At 42.2% G+C, this 21,177-nt stretch overlaps 1 protein-coding gene across 1 annotated transcript in view; it reads left to right on the top strand.

The window, feature by feature from the left end:
* LOC118211647 (cadherin-4-like) overlaps positions 1-21,177 on the top strand; it is a 249,611-nt gene that overhangs the window by 132,475 nt on the left and 95,959 nt on the right. The window contains exons 4-5 of the mRNA XM_035389009.1: positions 5,057-5,217; positions 13,929-14,105. Coding sequence (XP_035244900.1) covers positions 5,057-5,217; positions 13,929-14,105 — 338 coding nt within the window. The remainder of the gene's footprint in view (positions 1-5,056; positions 5,218-13,928; positions 14,106-21,177) is intronic.

Here is a 21,177-nt window from a genome sequence, read left to right as displayed (position 1 = left end):
TGGGGGTCACGGGTGGGTGCACCTGCTGTCCTTTTTTCCGCGGGGCACTCTGTACGGCAGAACGATCTGTGCCGGTACATGAACACCGCAAAGGCTTCAGAGCCCCTGCGACCAGCGGAGCGGGATAACACGGCCCCGTAGCACGCGAGCAGGGGCCGGGGAACCCCGCCAAACCGCGCGGCTCAGGCACGCCCGGGTGACCGACGCGCCCGAGAGCGGAGCGGAGCGGAGGGCCAGCAGCGTCCTCTCAGCCGTGTTACAGGTGGACACGCGTGTGCGCCGATGACTTTTGGCCCGTGCGCTCGCGTGTCAGGCCAAAGCTAGCAGATTTACTGTCGTTCCGAGCCGAGAGAAAAGACGAAGAAACAGGAAAGGCAGCCGTCGTTCAGCATGCAGAGAGACGGGAGTTATTCAGCCGGTTGACTGCAAATCCAGCTGACAGGGAACCAGTACTGCTGCTCCACAGTGTTCTAGAAAATTCTCTCAATGCTGGGAAAATGTTAGACAAAAGAAACACGGATAGAAAACAAATGAAAGAGATATTCACTATGATTGTGACACAGTGTATAAGCTCACTGAATTTGATCCTGATGACATTGGCTTGACTTCCTGCATTTTATTTAGGGTTTTTTTTGCATTTTATTAGGGTCACGGTTTCCCTGAAAAGTGCTACAGTCCCAAATATGCAAAGGTTCCGAATATAATTTTTGCTAGTAAGTGATGTCCATGTATAAAAATGACTTATTACTGGATTTTGGGCAGTTGCCGTTCCAGCTTTTGCTATTTAAAAAAAAAAATATTTCTTGAACAAGTAAATGAGTAGCTCTGTGGACTAACAACAGTTTCCAGTCTTTGGGTTGCTTTTTGAAAACAGATCTATGGTGCCACAGAAAAATCTTGGTTGAGTGACCTGTTGAAATGGGCCTTAAAAGCAAATGGTCATGTATCAGGTCGTGGATCTGGCCAGATACATGGCCCAAAATTTTAAAGGAGGCCTGGTGAGTTGTACCTGCTGTTTGTACCTGGTGTGCTGATGCAAGTGCTCGCATCCTGGCTTACCTGTAGGAATGTGTTGAGAATGTGTTGCTGGAGTCGGATGATGTGGCTAAACTGCTGGTGAGCTCCGTGCAGACTCACAGTTCATATGATCTGTTTCACTCCCTTCAGCCCTCACAGCTTCCTTGCTCTCCTCCTCTCCTGCAAACGCAACAGTCTGCCAGACACCGTTCTGCCCACTTTCTCCCTCTGTAAGGCAGATGTGGACCGGCATACCTTCAAACTTTGCCCGCCTTTCTTTCCAGCGGCCTTTCCTTTTAGCTGCACAGCAGCAGGAACAACTCTGGAGTATCTTTGGCTAAGTGCCTCTGGGAGACCTGACGGAATTGGAATAAATTGGCACCCAAGGGACCTCGCTCTGCGAGCATGCTGCCTTTTGGATGGCGGGTCCCCTGTTTGCACAGCAGGACCAACACTGCGCCTGTGTGTAATGTGCCATGCTGTACTGTAACTACCCTTTTCTGGTAGTTGCTGACTTGGATTAAGATTCACATAAATTTCATCCAGCCAATCCTGTGAATTTTTTTTTTTTTCCTGTTTTTGTTTGGCTGATATTCACTGTTGCATCTGCTTAGTGATTCACCTGCTGTTGCTACTTTACTGTAGTATATTACAACTGAATGTATGAAACAAACTCATCAAAATCATATTGTTATATTTAACACACTATAGCCAAAAGCATGTCCTTGTGTGGGAGGTGGGCTGATGGACAAGTGACATTGTTACAAGAGTTAGATCCACTTTATTCTGGGCAAAACAAAGCTGCTGTTCTTGTTCCCACATTCGTGATTGTATCATCATGCATACTGTATACCTTTTTTTCCTTTTAAATTGGTGTTTTTGAGATGTGACTCTGAAATGGAGGTGCTACGTGTGCTGTATGTATGAAAATAATATCCTAGTGCCATATTGAAGGGGGGTAAATAACCAAAAGCAGAGGACATGGGAACATTTTGTGAATGCACCGAACAGTTTTGCAGTTTTTAGAACAGTTTGTGTGAGTCCAGTAGGGATAATATGTACTCACTTAGAGTTAAAGGCATTTTATCAGAGTTGATTGTATAATGAATGTTCTGCTGTTTGTGTACTTTGAAGAGCTGGGTTCATTATGCTTTCCTTATGTTGACAATAATGGCTGAGTAGCAATCAGAGTGTTTCAAACGCCTGTGGTTGAGTTATTGGGCTCTACAGTCATGCTAGTAAGGGATGCATCTATATCTGACTGTGGCTGGGAGACTGTCCAGATTTATATACTTCCCAGGTGTAGATTTACATAATATTAATTTGCACATCATGCCCATAAGTGCAAGCGAAGTACAGCATCATGTTTTATAATTTAGCTGAAAAAAACCTTTGAAAACATAAGCATAGATGCTTTCGGAAAGTTTTTGATTTGTAAGAAAATCTTTTAAAAGTCTTTCATGACAACATTTGAGCAGTTTTACGAGTAATGATAAGGCTCGGTGATAGAAGGAAAGATCATCTAATCATCAAATGTCAAATCCATTTTTCCCCTTTGAAGATCGTATATTATTATAGCAGGTAATATCCAAAATTAAATAGAGGCCGAAACTGTTCTTTTGTAGAAAGTGTTCTTTTGTAATGCGTCCTCACCTCCGGCATCTTTTTGAAGATTTCCCTCATTAGATAGCGAGCGAAAGGGTCCGTCAGACTGTGGCTCACCTCAAACCGCCCCTGAGGTGCTCAGAAAACCTGGGAGGGAGCAGTATATATGATTTAATGCCCACGGCTGCATCTTAATTCAGCGCTTTGATAGAATATTTCTCTCGATACTGGTCACATGATCACAGCCGGAGCCCACTGCCGCACAGCTCAGGATACCAATATTGTTTTTCATATCCTCATTTGTGTGGCAGTCCGCCTGCATTCTGTACTTCCCTGCTTTCTAATGTGGTACTCAGTGGGTTTGGAGACCCACAGGGATCTACACTGTATGACCGAAAGTATCTGGACACCCCTTGGTCCGGGGTTGTTTTTCATGGTTTGGGCTAAGCCCTCAGTTCCAGTGAACTAAAATCTTAATGCTACAGCATACAATAATATTCTAGACAAGTCTATGCTTCCCCAACAGTTTGGGCCAGGTCATTTCCTGTTTCAGCATGCCAATGCCCCCGGGCACACAGCGAGGCCCGTATAGAAATGGTTTTGTCGAGAACGGTGTGGAGGAACTTGACTGGCCTACAGAAAGCCCTGACCTCTATCCCATCCGACACCTTTGGGATCAAGTGGAAAGCCAACTGTGAGCCAGGCCTAATCACCCAATCAGTGCCCGACCTCACTGATACTCTTCTGGCTGAATGGAACAAATCTCTGAAGCAATGCTTCAACATCTAGTTTATAGCCGCCCAGGGTCAGCTCCATATTAATGCTCATAATTTTGGATGAGATGTTAGATGTCAGGTGTCCACATACATTTGGCCATGCAGTGTATGTAGGATTCCTAGAGGATTATCAACAAAAAATATTAAAAACCCATATGAGTTCTTGGTAATATTGTGATCATTGCAATTATTGACTTCTTACATTGTACAATAATTGGGAGATGTCTAATTTATGTCCATGGCACAGTGTAATGACAGCCCGATTGGACGTGCGTCCATGCACAGTGTAAGTGTGTTAATGAAATTTCCCTTGTATTGAATTATGTGTGTTGGATAAAGGTGTCAAGTGAAATGATAGCCCTCAGCAACATGGTGATGATTTTATGGGATGTCGAGGTGAAAAGGCCTTGGAGGCCTGGTTCTGTAAATTTTGTAAAAACATTGTCTTTAGTGGGTAGTCTTTGTATATCCGTATGATGCTATACAGAGATACACAATGCTCATTCTCTATTCTGTACGATAGCATATTCTGTACTATGGCATATTTTTTAGTATGTGAAGGTAGAAATAAAATAACAACAATACCAGGTTAAAACCTAGTATATGGCTGGACCTAACACACATGATCTGGCTGACCAATGGTGTAACTTCATCACTCACTCAGTCACAGACATTCGCGTTTGTAGGGCTGGCCCCGCTGTTGCGGTCCAGCCAAAAATAACTATTTTTACTTTCAGAAACAGAAAAATGCCTTTTAAATTTGATTTAATTTAATTTTATACAACAGCCGATCCTTATTATTATCTTCAAATTGGTTTCTTAATTTTAATCAGTATAGCAGGCATTTAGAAAAACTGGACTGTTTGAATGTGTGTTTCACAGACTTCAATGGGGGGTTTTTGATGATAGTTTCAAATAGGGCCATCATTATTATCTGCAAAATACAAAAACAAGAAAGGATAAAAAAAAGAAAGTGTAGAAACAAAGTTGTCCTTTCATTGCCTCTCAGTCGGAAGCTGTCTTCACAATGCTCTGCACAAAGAGTGCTGTGCAGATTCATTTAGACACAGGGCTGATGCGTTTAAAAATGACTCAAAATAATGTGTTGTGTGCTGCTGTAAAACTTGCCTGGGCACTCTCATCAGAGAGAGAGAGCAGAAGAAGAGATCCTCAGCGGCCTGACATCATGACTGGAGCAAAATCAAGATGCCGTTGTGTCCTTTGTCTCCCATGAGTGTCTATTGTGTTTTGGTGGGAAGGCATTTCTCTGTTGCCAGTCAGACTCTCAGACATGAGCTCGTAAGTAAACACTTAGCTGGGCTATTTATGGCTGAGCGGCTCTTTATAGCTAACCAATGTTGTGACCATGGATACCGCAGACGTATCATGCGTACGCTTGCGGTTCCTGAATAAAACAGTCACGTTGTGCATGCTGTTGCCTGATGTTCTGTCCATCTTGCACGGCCTTGGCCTTGTTTGGTCTATCTGGGGGAGTAATCATGAGGCTCCATTCCCACTATTGGTCCTCTCAGTACTGTCAGGAGTGAACTTATGCAGAAAGTGTATTCATTGTAAGTATGTTTGTGGTGTGTAAGGGGCACACACTTTTGAAAGGAGAATTTTCAACATGTTCCTTTTCTCTGACCTCTCCTCTCCAGTGATCTTTGAAGAGTGCCAGAACAGTGAACCTGTGGGGTTTGGGAGCCATGCCCCCAACTTCAGCATGCAGACCAAAAGCAGGGGTCTGGACACACCCGTCTGGGAGAACACAGTCAAGCTGGCCTTGGTGGAGCACACCCCCTCTCCAACTGTCACTCAGGTAGGAACGTCCTCCTTGCTCCGCCCTGTCCACATCGAAGGAAATACTGACACGGCTGGTATTTTTACTTCTTAAAAAAATGGATGAAAAAAGTGAGCATAATACCACAGGCTCACAACAAGCATTTACACAGTACACTAAAGTGCAGTTATTTGTTAGTACTCATTTACTTAGCGAGCACTTCATTCCACAGCCGATGTGTTGGGATTGGGCTCTGCAGCCAGGCATAATTACAAGGTTGTTGACACTGGCAGTTTGGAGGTGAGTTTCATGCTGTGAATCATTATGACCAAGGTATGTGTGTTAAGTAATTATAGAGCCAGGGAATGGCATCCTACGCATCTACCCACAGCATTACAATAAATTACATTGATTGTGTAATCGCATGTTCCTTTCTGGCTTGAAAGTTTTGAAAAAAGCTTTGCTTGTCATATGCAAATTTGTTCAAGAGAGAAGTTCAACACTGTAGCTAGAATAAAGCTAACTTATTTTTTCTTTGTTATTCCATTGTTTTAAACATTTGAAAAAAAGGATGGATGGGTTTAGTTTCATTGATTTAATACTGTCAATTCTGTAAACACTTTTTCTGTAACCATACTCCACCAGTTCCCTACTTTACTGTATTATGTAGACATAGTCTTGCTATTTTCATTATATGGACATCTTATATGCCAGTGTCTAAACTGTATGAGGCGATGTGGTAATATGGAGATTAGTTTTCCTGTCACTAAGTAAAGCCTTAACTCTGGGCAAAGGTGCAAGTCTAAAAAGGCCTCCGACCAAAATTTCCTATATCTCTGTCTCACTGTGTATTCTCAAATTTGGTTTCTACGGTAAGTGAGGTGCAGGGGATATGCAGTCAGAGAGAAAGAGACAGGCAAGTCCCGTTCGCCTGTCCCAAGGACACAGAGCAGTGTCCCCTCACATTAAAAGTGACCCAAAAACGACAGCGTGGCAGCCGCACGGGGGCTCAGGGGAGCCGTTAGAGGGGCTTTAAAAAGGGGCCTCACATGATCAGTCTGTTCTGAGATACCCTCTGCAATGTCACTCAGAGTTTCACCATCCTCTCCCCGATTCTGCTTTTTGCGATCAGCGAGCAATCTTTCTGCGGCTCCCCTGACACAGCTTTGCATCTGTCGCCTGTGCCATTTCACAGTCACCATGCTGATTTTGTAGCCTTACGCAGACAGAAAGGTACAGTGCAGTTGCAGTGTGTGTACTGAACTTTGTGGCAGTGGTGAGAACTACTTTATTTGTCCTGAGGGAAATCTCTTGCTTGAAAGAAATCTCCAGCAGCAGTTGTTTGTGGATAGCTAGATAAGAGGAAAAACATACTTCTGGGGATTGCCATTTAAATATAGCAAACGAGCAAAGGGGAAAATGGTGGGTAGTTTTTTAACCACAGCTACTTTAATAATGAATGAAAACTAAAATTCTTTATTGTGTATTACATGTTATTTACTACTAAGGGGGAAAAATGAAATAAATCAACCAAATAAAACAAACAAAGCATAAAAACTAGTTATACTGTTTACTTTTTCACAAGATTGATGTATGATTTAATATCTGTTGGGGCTGTCTTTTGAAATATCTCGCAGTGGGTACCTTTTCAAATTGCTACCTAGGAATTGGCCACATTAACCAAATTGAATTACAGACCACACACATAGCACTTTGAGATATGTCACTAAATGTTTATATTCATTCAAGTTTTGAGCATGAATTGGGTGTTAAAAAAGTGTTTTGAAATAAAGACCAGATTTGGCTGGTCAGCAACACTCAGTAAATGCTTGTGTAGTGGAACTCGCCACAGGCAGTAGAGTTATGGAGAGTACACAGAGTAATGATAAATCACTCCATAATGTGAATAGCATCTTTTAATTAACTCTCTTGGCTACATAATTTGGCTTGGGCCCCATATAAAAACATTTTTAAAATCTGGGTGTTAAGTTTAAAGACAGACGAGGAAAAAAAAAGTGTGAAATTGACTTGGCTACGCACAGTCAGATTATAAGGTATGAATGTGCCACTGGGACATAGAATGTCTCTCCATAAACCCACACTGGACCACACCACAGTCTGCAGATAGTGGAAAAAGAAACAGATGCTGCTGCAGTGGTCATGTCAGCCACGCCTCGTTCCCACGTCTGACAGGCAGTCAGCCGTTTGGAGAAGGGCTGTACGAGCAGCTAACAGCAGTGTGGATGTCACGCGCCTCTTCGCCGCGCGCTCGGCAAATAGAGCAAGAGCCTGTGACGGGAATCCCACGGAGATGATGGAGAGTGCAGTGAAGATATATCATTATTAATGGGTGGAATTGTTCCGATCAGCCTGTAATTTTATGAGACGGACAGGCTGGAGTTGAGATGCGTTACGTTTGAAGGGATCTAATTTGTGCACCAGGGGCTTTTCTCCATTCGCAGCTGCGTTCAGCACTGTGTGAACGTGTGCGAGCGTGTGTGTACAGGTATCCATCCATGTGTGGGTGTTTGACTGCATTTTAGCATACGTAGGCATTTATCTGTGAACTGGAGCAACTTGTATAGCTTTTTTTCCTATGTACGTTCCATCCATAGAGCTGGATATTTACAGAAGCAATTCAACTTCAGTGCCTTGCTCAAGGGTACAAAGACTGTGCCACACTTGCGTGCTGAACATGCATGGACTAAGGCTCCAGCCCACTTCCCTAACCATTATGTGCGTGTGCATGCGCGTGTGTGTGTGTGTGTGTGTGTGTGCATGTGAGTGTGCGAGTGTGTGTGTTGTGCATGTGTGTTTGTATGTGCGTGCACGTGTGCATTTGTGTGTACAGTGAGATCTGGGCACATACTGAAACAGTTGATGAAGTGGAAACATGGATTCCATTATTTATTTACTCAAGTTATGGTGCAGCCCAGGTAGAGCTCTAAAAATACTCTCAGCTGATTTCACACTGCTCCAGCATTGAGGGGAAGCTTTATCGCGCCCTGGTGCATCGTAGACTCGCAGGGGGGACATTTTTATGGCCGTTTGTGAATTTCGCTTATATCTTCCCGAGTCATGCGTCAAACCCCTCTAAGGGACCCCGCGTGGTACTGCCACAGAAGAGCTGCATCAGGGCCTGGCTGCTTGCTGCCTCAGAGATTATCCCAGACACCATGGAATGAAGCAGCTGTACAGGTACAAATGCGCTGCCTCTGTTGCAGAGTTGATACCTACAATCCATCTCTCTTCAGACTGCCAGGAAGAGAGGCTCAGGATGGGCTGTCGTATAAAATAGCCTGCAATAAAACCCCAAATTTCCTGAGTCAGAGTGGACTCTCTTCTTCTTCTCTTGCACATAGGGCTGGGCGACATGGCCTAAAATTTATACCATATATTTTGAATTTTGCTTGGTAACAATATTTAATGGTATACATTTTTTCCTCCTCGTTTCAACAGAACCTGCTTTAAAAGGAATACAAGACATAGGACTGACTGTTCCCTGTCGTTAACTATAAGGTTATTATTAATTAACCTTTATTGTTTTTGTGTAAAAGGGAAACATACACCTGCATGTTTTTTATTGGCCAGTGATGTTGCCTGAATTAACGGCCGCAAGGGTTAGCAAGCAGGAATGCAATCAGTGTGAACAATATCCTTTCCTGAGCTTGACATTAATGATTTTTTTGTCAGTTTTCCACTTGCCGCAGGTACATTTCTACTGGCCCAGCTGTAAAAACAAACATAACCAGTTTTTAAAGGAGATTATACAGGATATTTACATTAAAAAGCTGTCAAAACACCATTCTACACCATTTAAAACAACGTAGGCCTTTTAAAAATATGAATCTGCCAGTTGCTGCCACCAAGTTAAGAATGAGCTTCATCTTTCTGAGCAGTTTCAAATTCTCCTTATCCTGGGGATGCTTAATTTTGAGATGAGGTGCTTGCAATCTAATTTTAGCCTACTAGCACGTGAAGATATAATAGTATAATAGGCTTGATCTCATTATCTTTTTAATGTTACTTCAGTAAATACCTGTTTTATAAGAAAATATCTCAAACTGACTGTGATGTCAGTCCGTGCACGTATTAATGAATCTTAAAGCTTAGGTTAGTTAGGCTTAGGTTAATTATTTGTAAGCTTAGGTTGAATGAATGAGTGATAAAGCTGTAACATTATTTATAAGCACGTTTCAGTTGAGAAAGGAGGCAGTGGTCGTGCTAGCCCATGGAATGCTGTGCCTTAGGACATTTCAAAATCTGCGTTTTTTACAACAGTTCACTTGCATTTTGGCAGAAGTAAAATTATTTTGCCATAATATGTTGACTAACAATAATAACACGAGTGTATGCTGTTCATTATTTTATTAAAATACTCATAACAGAAGCAGGATGAAACAGTGGGATGAAATAAGATACAAATAATGTTTGGTGTTCTGATCAGAAATAATTCTTGAACGCTAATAATATTTAAAAAAAACCCAAGGAGCATTTCTGTTTTAATCTACTCATGTTGAGCAAGCTTGCTAGAGTGTGACATCTCGTTAATTAAGCACTTTCTCTTTGAATCTTGCAATGCCACCAGGATGGTAAAAACAATTCTTCGACCCAGCAAGTGACAAATCAATCAACTGGCCTGAACCAATCTCATAGTTGCCCAGGGCCAGCAGGCACTCCTTGTTGTTGAGTCCTGTTTTCTCACCAAAAGTTTTGTGCTGATGCTGTAATGTACAGTAACCATCAAAATCCATTCTCTACCTGTATAGACGATATAGACCAAATTCATATCGTGGCACATATTTCAATGCAATTTATACTGCCTATACCTACTCAAACACAATTTATTTCATCATTCGCCTCCTAGTCTGAGCTTTTCACTAAGAGGGTTTGTGAACGTAAGCAGCCCCAGCATTCTGTTACCCATCATCCTACCCATCATGGGCTCTGATTTTTGGGGCTATGACAGCCCCGTTTTTTCTTTTTCATTCAACTCTCATTTTTATAAAAGTATAACAAAAACGAAACAAAAAACCCCCACTAATGACAAATATGAGGGCACCACGACATTATGTGGGTCCATGTGTTTGTGGCAATGGAGAGGTACAGAATATTCTTCCCCAGAAATGTGTCTGACGGACTGTGGTAATGCGGTACAAAATTTGCCAGAATATAAGGAACCAAACACAATTTGATGTCTGATTGCGGACGTGGCTAATGGGCTGTTCCGTGCCATTTCCTGAATGGTAATGTCCAGATGTGTGTGGAGCCACAGGCTGGCGGATATCAAAGGGCCTGTGGGCAGGGAGGGGGCACGGCGCCAGCTGGCTCCGCCGGCGGAAGCGGCACCTGAGTGGGAGCTGGAGGCGGGCCTTAGCGTCGCCCTCGCTAACTCCTGGATGCGCTGATGTGAGGGGAGGCTGACAAGCGCAGGAGACTGGTCTGTCTGTTGATGCTGCCCTCTCCCAACACGAAGCGTATGCTGCCTGCTCTCACACGTTTGTACGCTGATGAGGAGCTGGTGTCGGCGAATGCCCTTCCGTTCCAGCTTGGCAGTGGGTTTCCGTGCGGTATCCCAGCATGCCAGAAAGGGACTCCTTCTCCAGCCCTGCTGATATCATTGTTAGTCCATCGACGTTAGTCCATAGGCTACCTGCACAGAAATGATCTGGAACACAGATTACTGGGATGAAAGTGAATAATAGAGATATGTGAGCGCAGATAAGGGCCAAATGTGCTGCTTGAGGTAAATTGACCGTGCTGTAGAAGGCCATAGCCCCAGGGCTACACAGACTTCCCTATGTCTTATTAATGCTGCCTGGCCCCAGTGGAGTCTTGCTCAACCGTAGGCACTTTGAACGAGGGGGGGTGGAAGGGGGCATGATTTTATCCTGAATAAATCCATCTCACCATGCTCATATCTACCCCCCCCCCCCCCCCCTCATCCGACAATGTATCAGATCTGCTATCAGAACAGAACTACTGCTTGCCAGCCCTTGTACTTCGACTCACAGTTCTAATCCAGATCCGCAGAAAAGCACATCTGCTAAGGTGGGGTTGGTATCTGTTGGCTCCCTCATGCTGATAAGCCCTGCTAGTGTTGCTGGGTCAGCTCGCATACGTATCGGCTGGCTGTCAGCACCTGCTGACATTACATGGCTGATCCAGTGCAGTCTTGGCAGTAGGGCACCCCAGGGTGGAAGGAAGAATGCGACTACGCCAAATGAAATGGACTGGGACCGAGACTACTTAACAAACCACCACACACATCTCCCTTCTTTGGGCATAATGCCATGGAAACGCCTTTTGCTGAAAGGGCCATATTTTACATCAGAATGAATCTCTGATTCTCAGAGGTCCTTTGTAGCCATAGTTACTGCTTAAGATTAAGGAAGATGTTTTGTTCTAAAGACACACAAACACACACAAGCGCACATACACTCACCATAATAATAAGAAAGTACACTATTGCTTTTAAAAGAGGACTCCAGCTTGCAGCCCATGAGAGCATAGTGAAATGCTTAAGGAATGAGGTGGCTTGGTGTACGTTGTCTCTTTGATGTCTCACGCGGTCAGTAAAGGCCCTCCTGGGGCTCTCCCCAGCCCTTCCTTCTCAAAAACACTTTGATTGATGATTAAACCCTTTTCTTTCAACATACATCTACAGAAGAGACCATCTTATTTATTATTTTTTGTTTATGTTTTTTTTGTTTTTCCTGTGGCAGACTTGTGCGTGTCCTTACTGTGGAGCTTTCCGGGCATCAGGCATAAGTCTTTGAAGGATGTTCACAGGAATCAGCATGGATCGGGAGGGTGGGTTTAAGCCAACCTGGGTTCCTCAGGTCACCACTGTTTTGGTTCCTCACAACAACAAGCCGAGTGCCCACACAATGTCAGTTGTTTTCAGCGAGTGATATGCCTCTTGTCCTGCCAGTGCTAACACTCCTGTAGTACTGTGTGGACTGTGAGGTGTGAGTAGGTGAGTACATCAGAGGCATTTGTGTGCCTCACCTGCAGTAATCCTGGTGAGTGAATGAGGATTGCATTGCAATAGCATGAGAGGCAGAGAAAGGAATAAAACATGGTAGGGTGTGAGAGGGAGAGACCATTAAATCACAGTGTGTACATAGTGTTCTTTCCTCTTGCATAACGTTACAGTTCACGGAGTGGATTTATCCTTCTGCATTTTATTATTGCTGGACCCAGAGCTACAGTTGTCTGCATGTCTGTGTGAATGCACATTCATTTTTTAAGGATTCAGTCAACCCTCTTCCCCCAAAGCCCTACCCCCTGGGGAAAATGATGTGAGAAGCACATGACCTCCCACAGCCTACTGTGGATTTAACCTGTGGTGGATTATGCCGCTTCCTACAGATGGAACTCCCCAAGCCTAGCTGAATGGTTCCTCACCAGACTTGTCAAGATATTTGAGCTGAAAACGCTGTGTGTGCAGAAAAACCTTAGAGAAAAGTGATACTAAATTAAACTGAGATTAACATTTTTTTTTTTAAACCAGACTCCTGCTGTGTAGTGATATGCCGTTCTAATTGGGGTGCATATTTGGTACTGAGTAAACATGTTTGACGTGTGAAAATCCCATCAGCATCAATTCCAGCAGTGAATCTATCTCATCAGAAAAGTGATTATTGTAGTAGGAGATATTCATTCATTATTGAGTTCTGATTATAATATTTTTAAGTCACACCCATTTAAGATTTTGCATCAGAAAGCTGTTAATCTCCCCCACTTCATTGTCTGGAATTGCAGTACAACCAGTGCTACAGGCTGCACATTTTACCCACCCCTCTTTGCTTAGCCTATTATCAATTTTTGAATCCTCAGATGATATTAAATAATCACTGGTCATATTAAACCCAATGTGTCCATTGTTATTCATTTTATTAGCTAGTCATGTTTGGTCTTTTAGCTTGTACTACGAGCCCAGTGGCAATATTCTCTCAAAGATTCCCTAGCAGTAGCCACAAGGTGTACACAAATATTATCTGTAAAAATGATCTATGTCAAGCTCAAAAAATAAGATATCAAAACTCTAGAATGTTGGAACTCCTCCACAGTACATACAAGAACAGGAACTCCTCGGGCAAACTACTAGGAAACACAGAGTACATAGGCTGTCAGATGGTAAATGATCTATGATAACAGACATTATAGGCTTTGCATTATAAATTCCATCCCTGCCTCTGCTGAACAGTAAATTGTTGAACTGCTCTTTCCGTTAGCTTTAGTGACTAGAACCTCTTTAGTTAAGCTAGAAAGGAATGCAGTCTGCATAGTCTGTGCCTTGTGATAAATGATCTTTGGCTCCACCATTTAAACCTTGAAATAAAGCAGTGCATTGTTGGATGCCAGACGGATCAGAAGCTCTCATGTAAGTAAAATGCAGCTAATCCATCCCAAAGCATGATTGGAGCTTTATCGTGTGGTAACACCTTGCCACTGTCTGGTCCTTGCATAAATTCCTGTACTTATGTACTCAATGTATATACTTTGGTGACTTTGTAGTTTTACTTCGGTGTACTGTGCTGAAATGCAGGTGGTTGGCAGGATTGCTTTTGTGAGGGCAGTCATGGTGGTGTTCATTCCCCACACAAAGTCCAGTGCTGTTTGTCCCAATTGGTATAACTTTTATCACATCGGGAGACACCAAACTATAGATATCATGTGACAGCGTATGCTGACTCGGTTGTTTATTTATTCTTTTTATTTATTTTCGTATGTAATATTCCTAGACTACAGAGAAGGAAGGAGTTTCCACTGAGCCCAAGTCCCAACCCAGCATCATCATGTTTCCATGGAAACAACGGCAGAACCCCAGCATTCCAAGGAGACAAAAACGAGACTGGGTCATCCCACCAATAAACGTGCCTGAAAACTCCAGAGGACCCTTCCCCCAGATGCTTGTCAGGGTGAGTGACGTCATAGTAATGACATAACAATGGGAGGGCATCTGTTTATCTGTGTCAATTAGTTTATCCAGAACAACTGTCCAAGATATCCTATGGCACAAACAGTATGGTTAAGGTTACAAGGGTATGGGTACAGACATATATTCTGTAGACAAACCAGACATGCAGCTCAAAAATTGTTAAAATTTAAAGTTATGTGTATTTTCTGTTGGAACTACAGTAAACAATTCATATGTTGTGCATCTCATGAATATTCATGTAGGGAACACTATGATTCAGAACAGTACCGTAGCAGTGTTCTGTCCTTTTGCTGCCTCTTCCAATATATATTCGTAGTAAAGAGGAGGGATGCATGAGCCGACCATCTGGATGTTGAAAAGAATCTGTAGAACAGAGTAGTGAAGAGCACATAAGTCATAAAGCATGTAGCCGAAAACTTGGTTGAGATATTTCTGTGGGCACCCTCCCCCACTCCACCATAGGCAACCTATATATGTACATACCACATATATATAGTCGCCTTGGTGTTTCAGCACTGACAGTGATTGACACCTCACGTAACAGAAGATCTGGCTATAGGACAAATTCAGTCACTCTTGGTCCTTATTGCAGAAAGCTGGGGTTTGTCTGGCTATTAGCCAACACAAATGATCTGCAAAGCAATGCAATAAAGGTAAATATATCAATCTACTCCCACCTGAGGGATTCCTATAGCCCTGTCCTCCTGTCTTGCTACTTGTCTATAGCCTACTAGTAACCTACTGTTTTCAATAATCTACTGACAACCCTGACAGTCTGTCTTGAGACATGCTGCTTATAGCATAGTCCTTGATTAGTTTCAGTTTCGAAAATGATTTCTCTGCAGAAGCCACAGTCACGGGAATGGTTAAAGAGCTTAAATGCCATGGCAACATCAGGAAATCTGTGTAAAAGGAAGTGGTGCTTTAAATACAGCAATTCAGCAAGATCTTTAAATGGGCCTGTCTTATTCTCCTTAATTTCCGACCTCAGTGTGTTTTGGAAAGAGATTAAATGGGAAACTCTGAGAACAGCCTGTGCAGTGGAAGTATAGCTACCTGCATTTGTGTTTTGGTTAGTCGATGTGGAAGCTTTGCTGCCTCACTGGTCAAATAATGAGCAAATTTTTGAGCACCGCTGAGAAATTGCTCGTCATATTGAAAAATAAACCACCTACTCACTCTCTGACCTTATTTAGTGAGGATGTTACATTTGCGGTAGCTTCATTTTATTCAGCTCCATATTTTGTTTTAGTTGTTTTTTTGTTTTTTTTTGAGCATAGCTCAGATATATTCCCTTCATTTTAAAAGGAGGCCGAGCTAGTTTGTAAAAGGAAGTAACAGCGTTTGCTGCTGTATGTTTTGAACCCTCATTCACGTTGGTCAGCCCCAGAGAGGTAGGCTCTACTTGGGTTAAGTTGGATGTGATTTGACGGTAGTATGATTGATGAGTAGGGGGCCCCGCAATGATGTTGAGCAGGGTTTCTTAAACTGTGGGTTAGGACCCAAAAAGCAGGAGTGTACATGTTGGGTCCTGGAATGAATCTGTAGTCCACTATGCTATGCTAGTATACATATTGAATTGGCCCCTGAAAGGTACTAAATTTCTTAAACGAACCACAGGAGGTGGGTGGGTGGGGGGGGGGGGGCAGTAGGAGAATAGAGAGGGCATGATTCAGCAGTTATGAGATGGTTGCTGCTAAAATATTCTCCACACATGGGTAGCATGTAATATCCCCAGTGAGTGCTGTCATAGTTCTATATTTACTTATACAAATCGTGTGTGCGTGCGTATGAGAGCATGCATGCAGGCGTGCACACATTATGTGTGTGTGTGTGTTTGCATATGTATATATACAGTATGTTATTAATATTGATGTTATTATATGCTGTGAATTAGTGTCGGAGTCGATCAGGCTTAGCTTCATTTTGCCATAATTCCCAGGCAGGACAGCCGAGTGCACAGCCAGCAGGGCTGTGCTTGCAGAGATGGGTTTCCTCACTCATGTGGAAACCTTGGAACGAGAGCCCTTGTTGGGTGTTTTTCTATTTTTTTTTTTAGTTTTCCAGACGAGAGATTAGCATGGCTTGTTTTCCTCCTTCCTCCCCTTGTTATGGCGAGCTTCACGGGGGATCATTAGCCGCTGGTGATGTGATTACCACGCCATCATGGCAGCTGTGCTCTGGCTGCTGCATAGGGGCTGGTAGCAACAAAGGAAAAAAACGACAGAATTTTCTGGAAGGAAATACGGTATCTCTGTGGTTTGTAAGCTGGAGTTAAATGTTAATTGAAACCAGGCCTAAGCATCTTGTCAATATGCTGATGGAATCCAATTTATTTTTTCTTTTTTTGTAATACAATTATTTTTGTAGCATTATAACGTTAACTAATGAGCTTTAGTGAGCAGAAAAGGAAGTGGTAGAAGTACAGAGGTGAACCCATGGCTGTTTTTCCCTTTCAGTTGGCTTTTCTGAATTTCCCCACTTTCTCATTTCTACTGTAATGCAGTGCAATCAATACACAGCCATTGGCATGCAAGATAATAACAAAATGAATGAATTGAAGGCCAGCAATGGTAATCACTGGGACAGAAACAAAGATAATGCTTAAAATGCATTTGCCGTATGACGTGGAATGGTGGCTCATGGCTTATTCATGCCAAGAGGAAATGCTGCATAGCTTATGTATGGGGATACCAGGGGTTCATTCAGCGATTTGCTTCCTTTCGCTGTGGTTTCCCATGAAAGCTACTTCGGCTCGAAGTGATTTGTGAAATTTTTCATGAATCCTTGAGAGATATTTGCCCCTGGGTTGGTCAGCATGCTGGGATTGTAACTGTAGAACTTTTCTGTTTGGTGAGGGTACAGCTGAGACGGACGCAGCAAGTGATGTATTTAAGAATTGTTTGCGTTGGAAAAACGTGTGGCGCAGTCCATAGGGCGGCTGGGTCTGAAGCCACATAGGAGCTGTGATCCCTTCCATATCAGAAACCATATCTCCTTTTTCACTGGTAAATGGTAAATGGACTGCATTTATATAGCGCTTTTATCCACAGCGCTTCACAATTGATGCCTCTCATTCACTAGAGCAGTTAGGGGTTAGGTGTCTTGCTCAGGGACACTTCGACACGCCCAGGGTGTGGATTGAACCGGCAACTCTCCGACTGCCAGACAACCGCCTGAGCTTTAGTCACTGTTGGAATAAAGTAAAAATAAAAAAAATGAAAGGAACCCAGATTCTCCTGAAATATTTATGGATGCTTTCACACCATACGCATTCACCCTGTTAGTTGCAACAGTATTTTATAAAGTCAGTGTTTTTCCATGATGAACGCAGCTGTTTTTCATCTTGAAACCCCATGAGTTGGATGGCCCGCTGAATTCACATTCAACTGAAATCTTATGATATATTTGTCCTGAAACTGTTTGAAACTACAGCCTGGATTCAGTCAACATTTTCCTTCTTCTTTAACTCAGTCAAATGCAGGTGATATAATTTTGCTGCACAATCATAGTTTAGTGAGGTCAGCAATCACCAAAATTAACTCTAAAGTGTTTTGAAGAAAAAACAACCCCTTGCATTTAACTGTCAGTCAAGGTCATGGACAAACATTTACCTAATCAGTGCCTTTATCTGTTCATACTGTACCCATTTTACATCCAACAGAAAACAAAATGAAGAAGATGACTCATACCATAACAAATTGTGTGTCTGTTAAACTGCAACTTTGGAAGCTGTAAAAATAACTAAATGGAAAAAATCATGTAAAACGAGGTAAAGAAGTGAGCACATACATAAATGCACTGTCTCTGTAGCCAGGACTGCATTATAGAGCTTTTAAAATTCAAAACAGAATTCAGAAGAACACAGAAGTGTTGAGAGCAATGATAAGAGTGTTCGACTTGTTGTGTGGAACGGTAATTTGTTTGCTCGGTTCAACTCATAAAGCATCCGTCAAATGAGGGGGGAGGTGGTATCTGTCTTTCCCGTTCCCTCTTGAAATATTTAACCATCTTTTTGTATTCTGCTGTCGAAAAACAAAACATTTCGATTTTGGGCACGTTAGTTTACTGGTTCGTGTAATTCTAAGAGAATGAAAACTGGTACTGTAAAACCAGTTGCCCAATACCCTGGCAGAGGGGCACTTAACCTGGCTGTGGTTTGCTAGTTCTTCTCAAGAGAACAGGCACCAGTGAGCTGGGTATTATACAACCAAGGGCATAGGTTGCAAGGAGATGGATCGTGTAGGTTGCCATCCTGGAGCAAAGAAAAATAAATATCAAAGAATATTACATATTCTCTGAATTGTACAGGTTTAACAGTTGGCCTTGTTGAGATACAATGCAAAGTTCCATAGAAGGGTGTATTCGAACGAGTGAATGGATTCATATTTCACACATGCCCAGTGTGTTGCCTTAAACTGGACCGGCAGGTCATGTGCAGGCAGCACAGCCAGCTTCTGAGTTGTTATTACTCCACACTGCCCCTTTCACATTGGGATTAGTGTGCAATTACGCTTAAGAATACCCCTCCCATTTAAAGTGGCAGTATCATAAAAGACTGTTCTGGAGTGTAGCCTGCAGCAAAAGCTGTCCTGTTCTGTCCTTCTAATTGGCCTGTGTAGAATACCATTAACTGGATTAATACAATTTATATCATGGTCATAAATAATTGTCTAACAAATTATTTCTGAGATGATATTATCACTTACCTATCTATCCATCCATCTATTCTCTATACCCGCTTATCCCGGTCAGGGTCGCTGGGGGTGCTGGAGCCTATCCCAGCATGCTTTGGGCAATATCAGGAATACACCCTGGACAGGTCGCCAGTCCATCGCAGGCACATCACTTACCCGTGTGACAAACTATTGCATAATTGGCTATTATAGTTCAGTTTTGATGTTAAAACCGTGTTGTCACATCGTGACACAGTTAATGACATATTTCACTAAATTCTGGAACATCATGTGTTCAAATATAATTTAAAAAATGTTTTTCTATCGCTTCTAACGTAGACATGTGTGGTAACCCTGAAAATGTCTCCCATTTATGTTTCATTTGAAAAAAAAAAAAGAATTTGTGCTGTGATGCTGGCTCTGGAGAGCTGTTAATCTTCATTATGTTCCATGTAACAAGCTCATCAGTTTTCTTTCGAGTTGCTGATTTGTGAAAGACTATGTTCTGACAACTGCAGCCAAGTTGATAATGTGGCCCCTGCCAGCAGTCTTATGTCCCTCTCTGTCTCTCCATTATCACCAACATTTGGACCCACACACACACACAAATTCACACCAAATTGAGATATTGAGAGAAAGGAAGAAGTGAGGCAGAATAAGAGGGGGTGGGAGGAGAAAGGGACGCCATAAATACTAAATAGACAAATGTATTTTGGTGTGTTTTCATTTTGTCTGACTCGTAAAGTCATCAGTTAGTCATTGGTTTTTCTATCAAAGGGTTTTTACAAGGTTATTGATTTGTAGGCTAATTTTCACTTTAGCACTGGTTCCCTTTATTGCAGAAGACACAAACAAGCTGCCTGTTTACAAACAAGGCTGAAAAGTATTTCCAATAATGAATGCACACACACTGAGATGGACACACACGCACACACACGCACACACATAATGCAGCAATATTTACCCCACTGTCATAGAATTGTTAAGCATACATTTTTGGCTGAATAAGTAATTGATACATAATTAATAATTACAGTTGAAGATAATCCTATTCACACCTGCACCTGAAATATTTGATTTACCAGGGTGCAAAGTGTCAGAACCAAACTGATACTACATCTATGAAATCTAAAACAATACGATGACATTCTATTCTTTTTATTCATATTACTGCCAATTTATCTCAAATATGATTTCTTCTCCATTAATTTCCTTATCTCTACAACTGAAGTGATTATATTTTTATCAGAAGGACACAATAATAAACATGGAAACTGCCAAGTATTTTTAATACAAAAACAAATGGCAGCTATTGCAGAAGGAACACATATATGCGAATCTCTTAAATTAATGCACTACTGTATGTGGAAAATTTTCACAAATCTATGCCAGCTACATAAAGAATCATGATTTCTATGACGTGAAGGGTACCTTGCACTGTGGCATGAAGCTCTACGCCTGCTCTGCTACTCAAAGATAGACAGCCTTGGTTGCTTTTTTAGGTTAATTCCATTCATTAAAAAAACATTATCATGTATGTGATGAGCTAAAATGCTGACACGCACATTGAGGGGGGGGGGGGGGGGGGGTGTATTAGCTGTTATAGCAGCTTTTGCCCCCCAGTGTGATTTTGTGATTTAAAAATCTGGAAAAAACTGATAATTGTTGTACCCTGTCCCCTATACCACCAGATCCTGGCAGACATGGTAGAGAGAGGCACATTGTTGTCATGGTGAAAATTGTCAGGGCTTACAAATATTTATTTATTGGAATTAGAAGCACATACAAAGTTCCACTATATGAACCTACAATACGACATCAGACTCTTCCATGTATATACTCCCAAAACTGTGCTATAAGGTAACCTTCACCACAGTGTTATAGTAATGGGGTCTGTGTAATTACTGAGTGTACAAATATTGTAATTAATCTAAGAACCATAGAAAAGGCATAGTTACATAGCTGAAACAGAGCCATGCATTCAGTGGAACTGTTGTGCAATTTCACAAACCGCAGGAAACTGCCAGATAGATACTAAGCAGCGTAACTTCGTCAATGTGTAACAATATGATGTTACACATTAGTTCTCATGTAATTACAATGTTGTTACACTTGTATGTCTCCAAAGTATGCTCTAGCAGTACTGGAGAAAAACTGGAGGCTTTTACATGTCCTGCTTGTGTGTGTGCGATGGAAGCTTTTATGTGATTCTGGAAACAAACATGCTGTGTGAGAAACATATTTGCCCTGTGAAGTTTAAACTTGGGGATTACCAAAATCAATTTTTCCAGAGTCCTCCGTAGATGCCAAGATCCCTCTGTTGCCAACAAGCAGTGTAATGTCTCTCTCTGTGAGCGCAATTTTAATGTCTGTGTG

This window comes from Anguilla anguilla, chromosome 13 (assembly GCF_013347855.1).
Source record: "Anguilla anguilla isolate fAngAng1 chromosome 13, fAngAng1.pri, whole genome shotgun sequence".
NCBI lineage: Eukaryota > Metazoa > Chordata > Actinopteri > Anguilliformes > Anguillidae > Anguilla > Anguilla anguilla.
The sequence above is the reverse complement of the archived record's forward strand: the minus strand, read 5'-3'. Positions and strand labels throughout refer to the sequence as shown.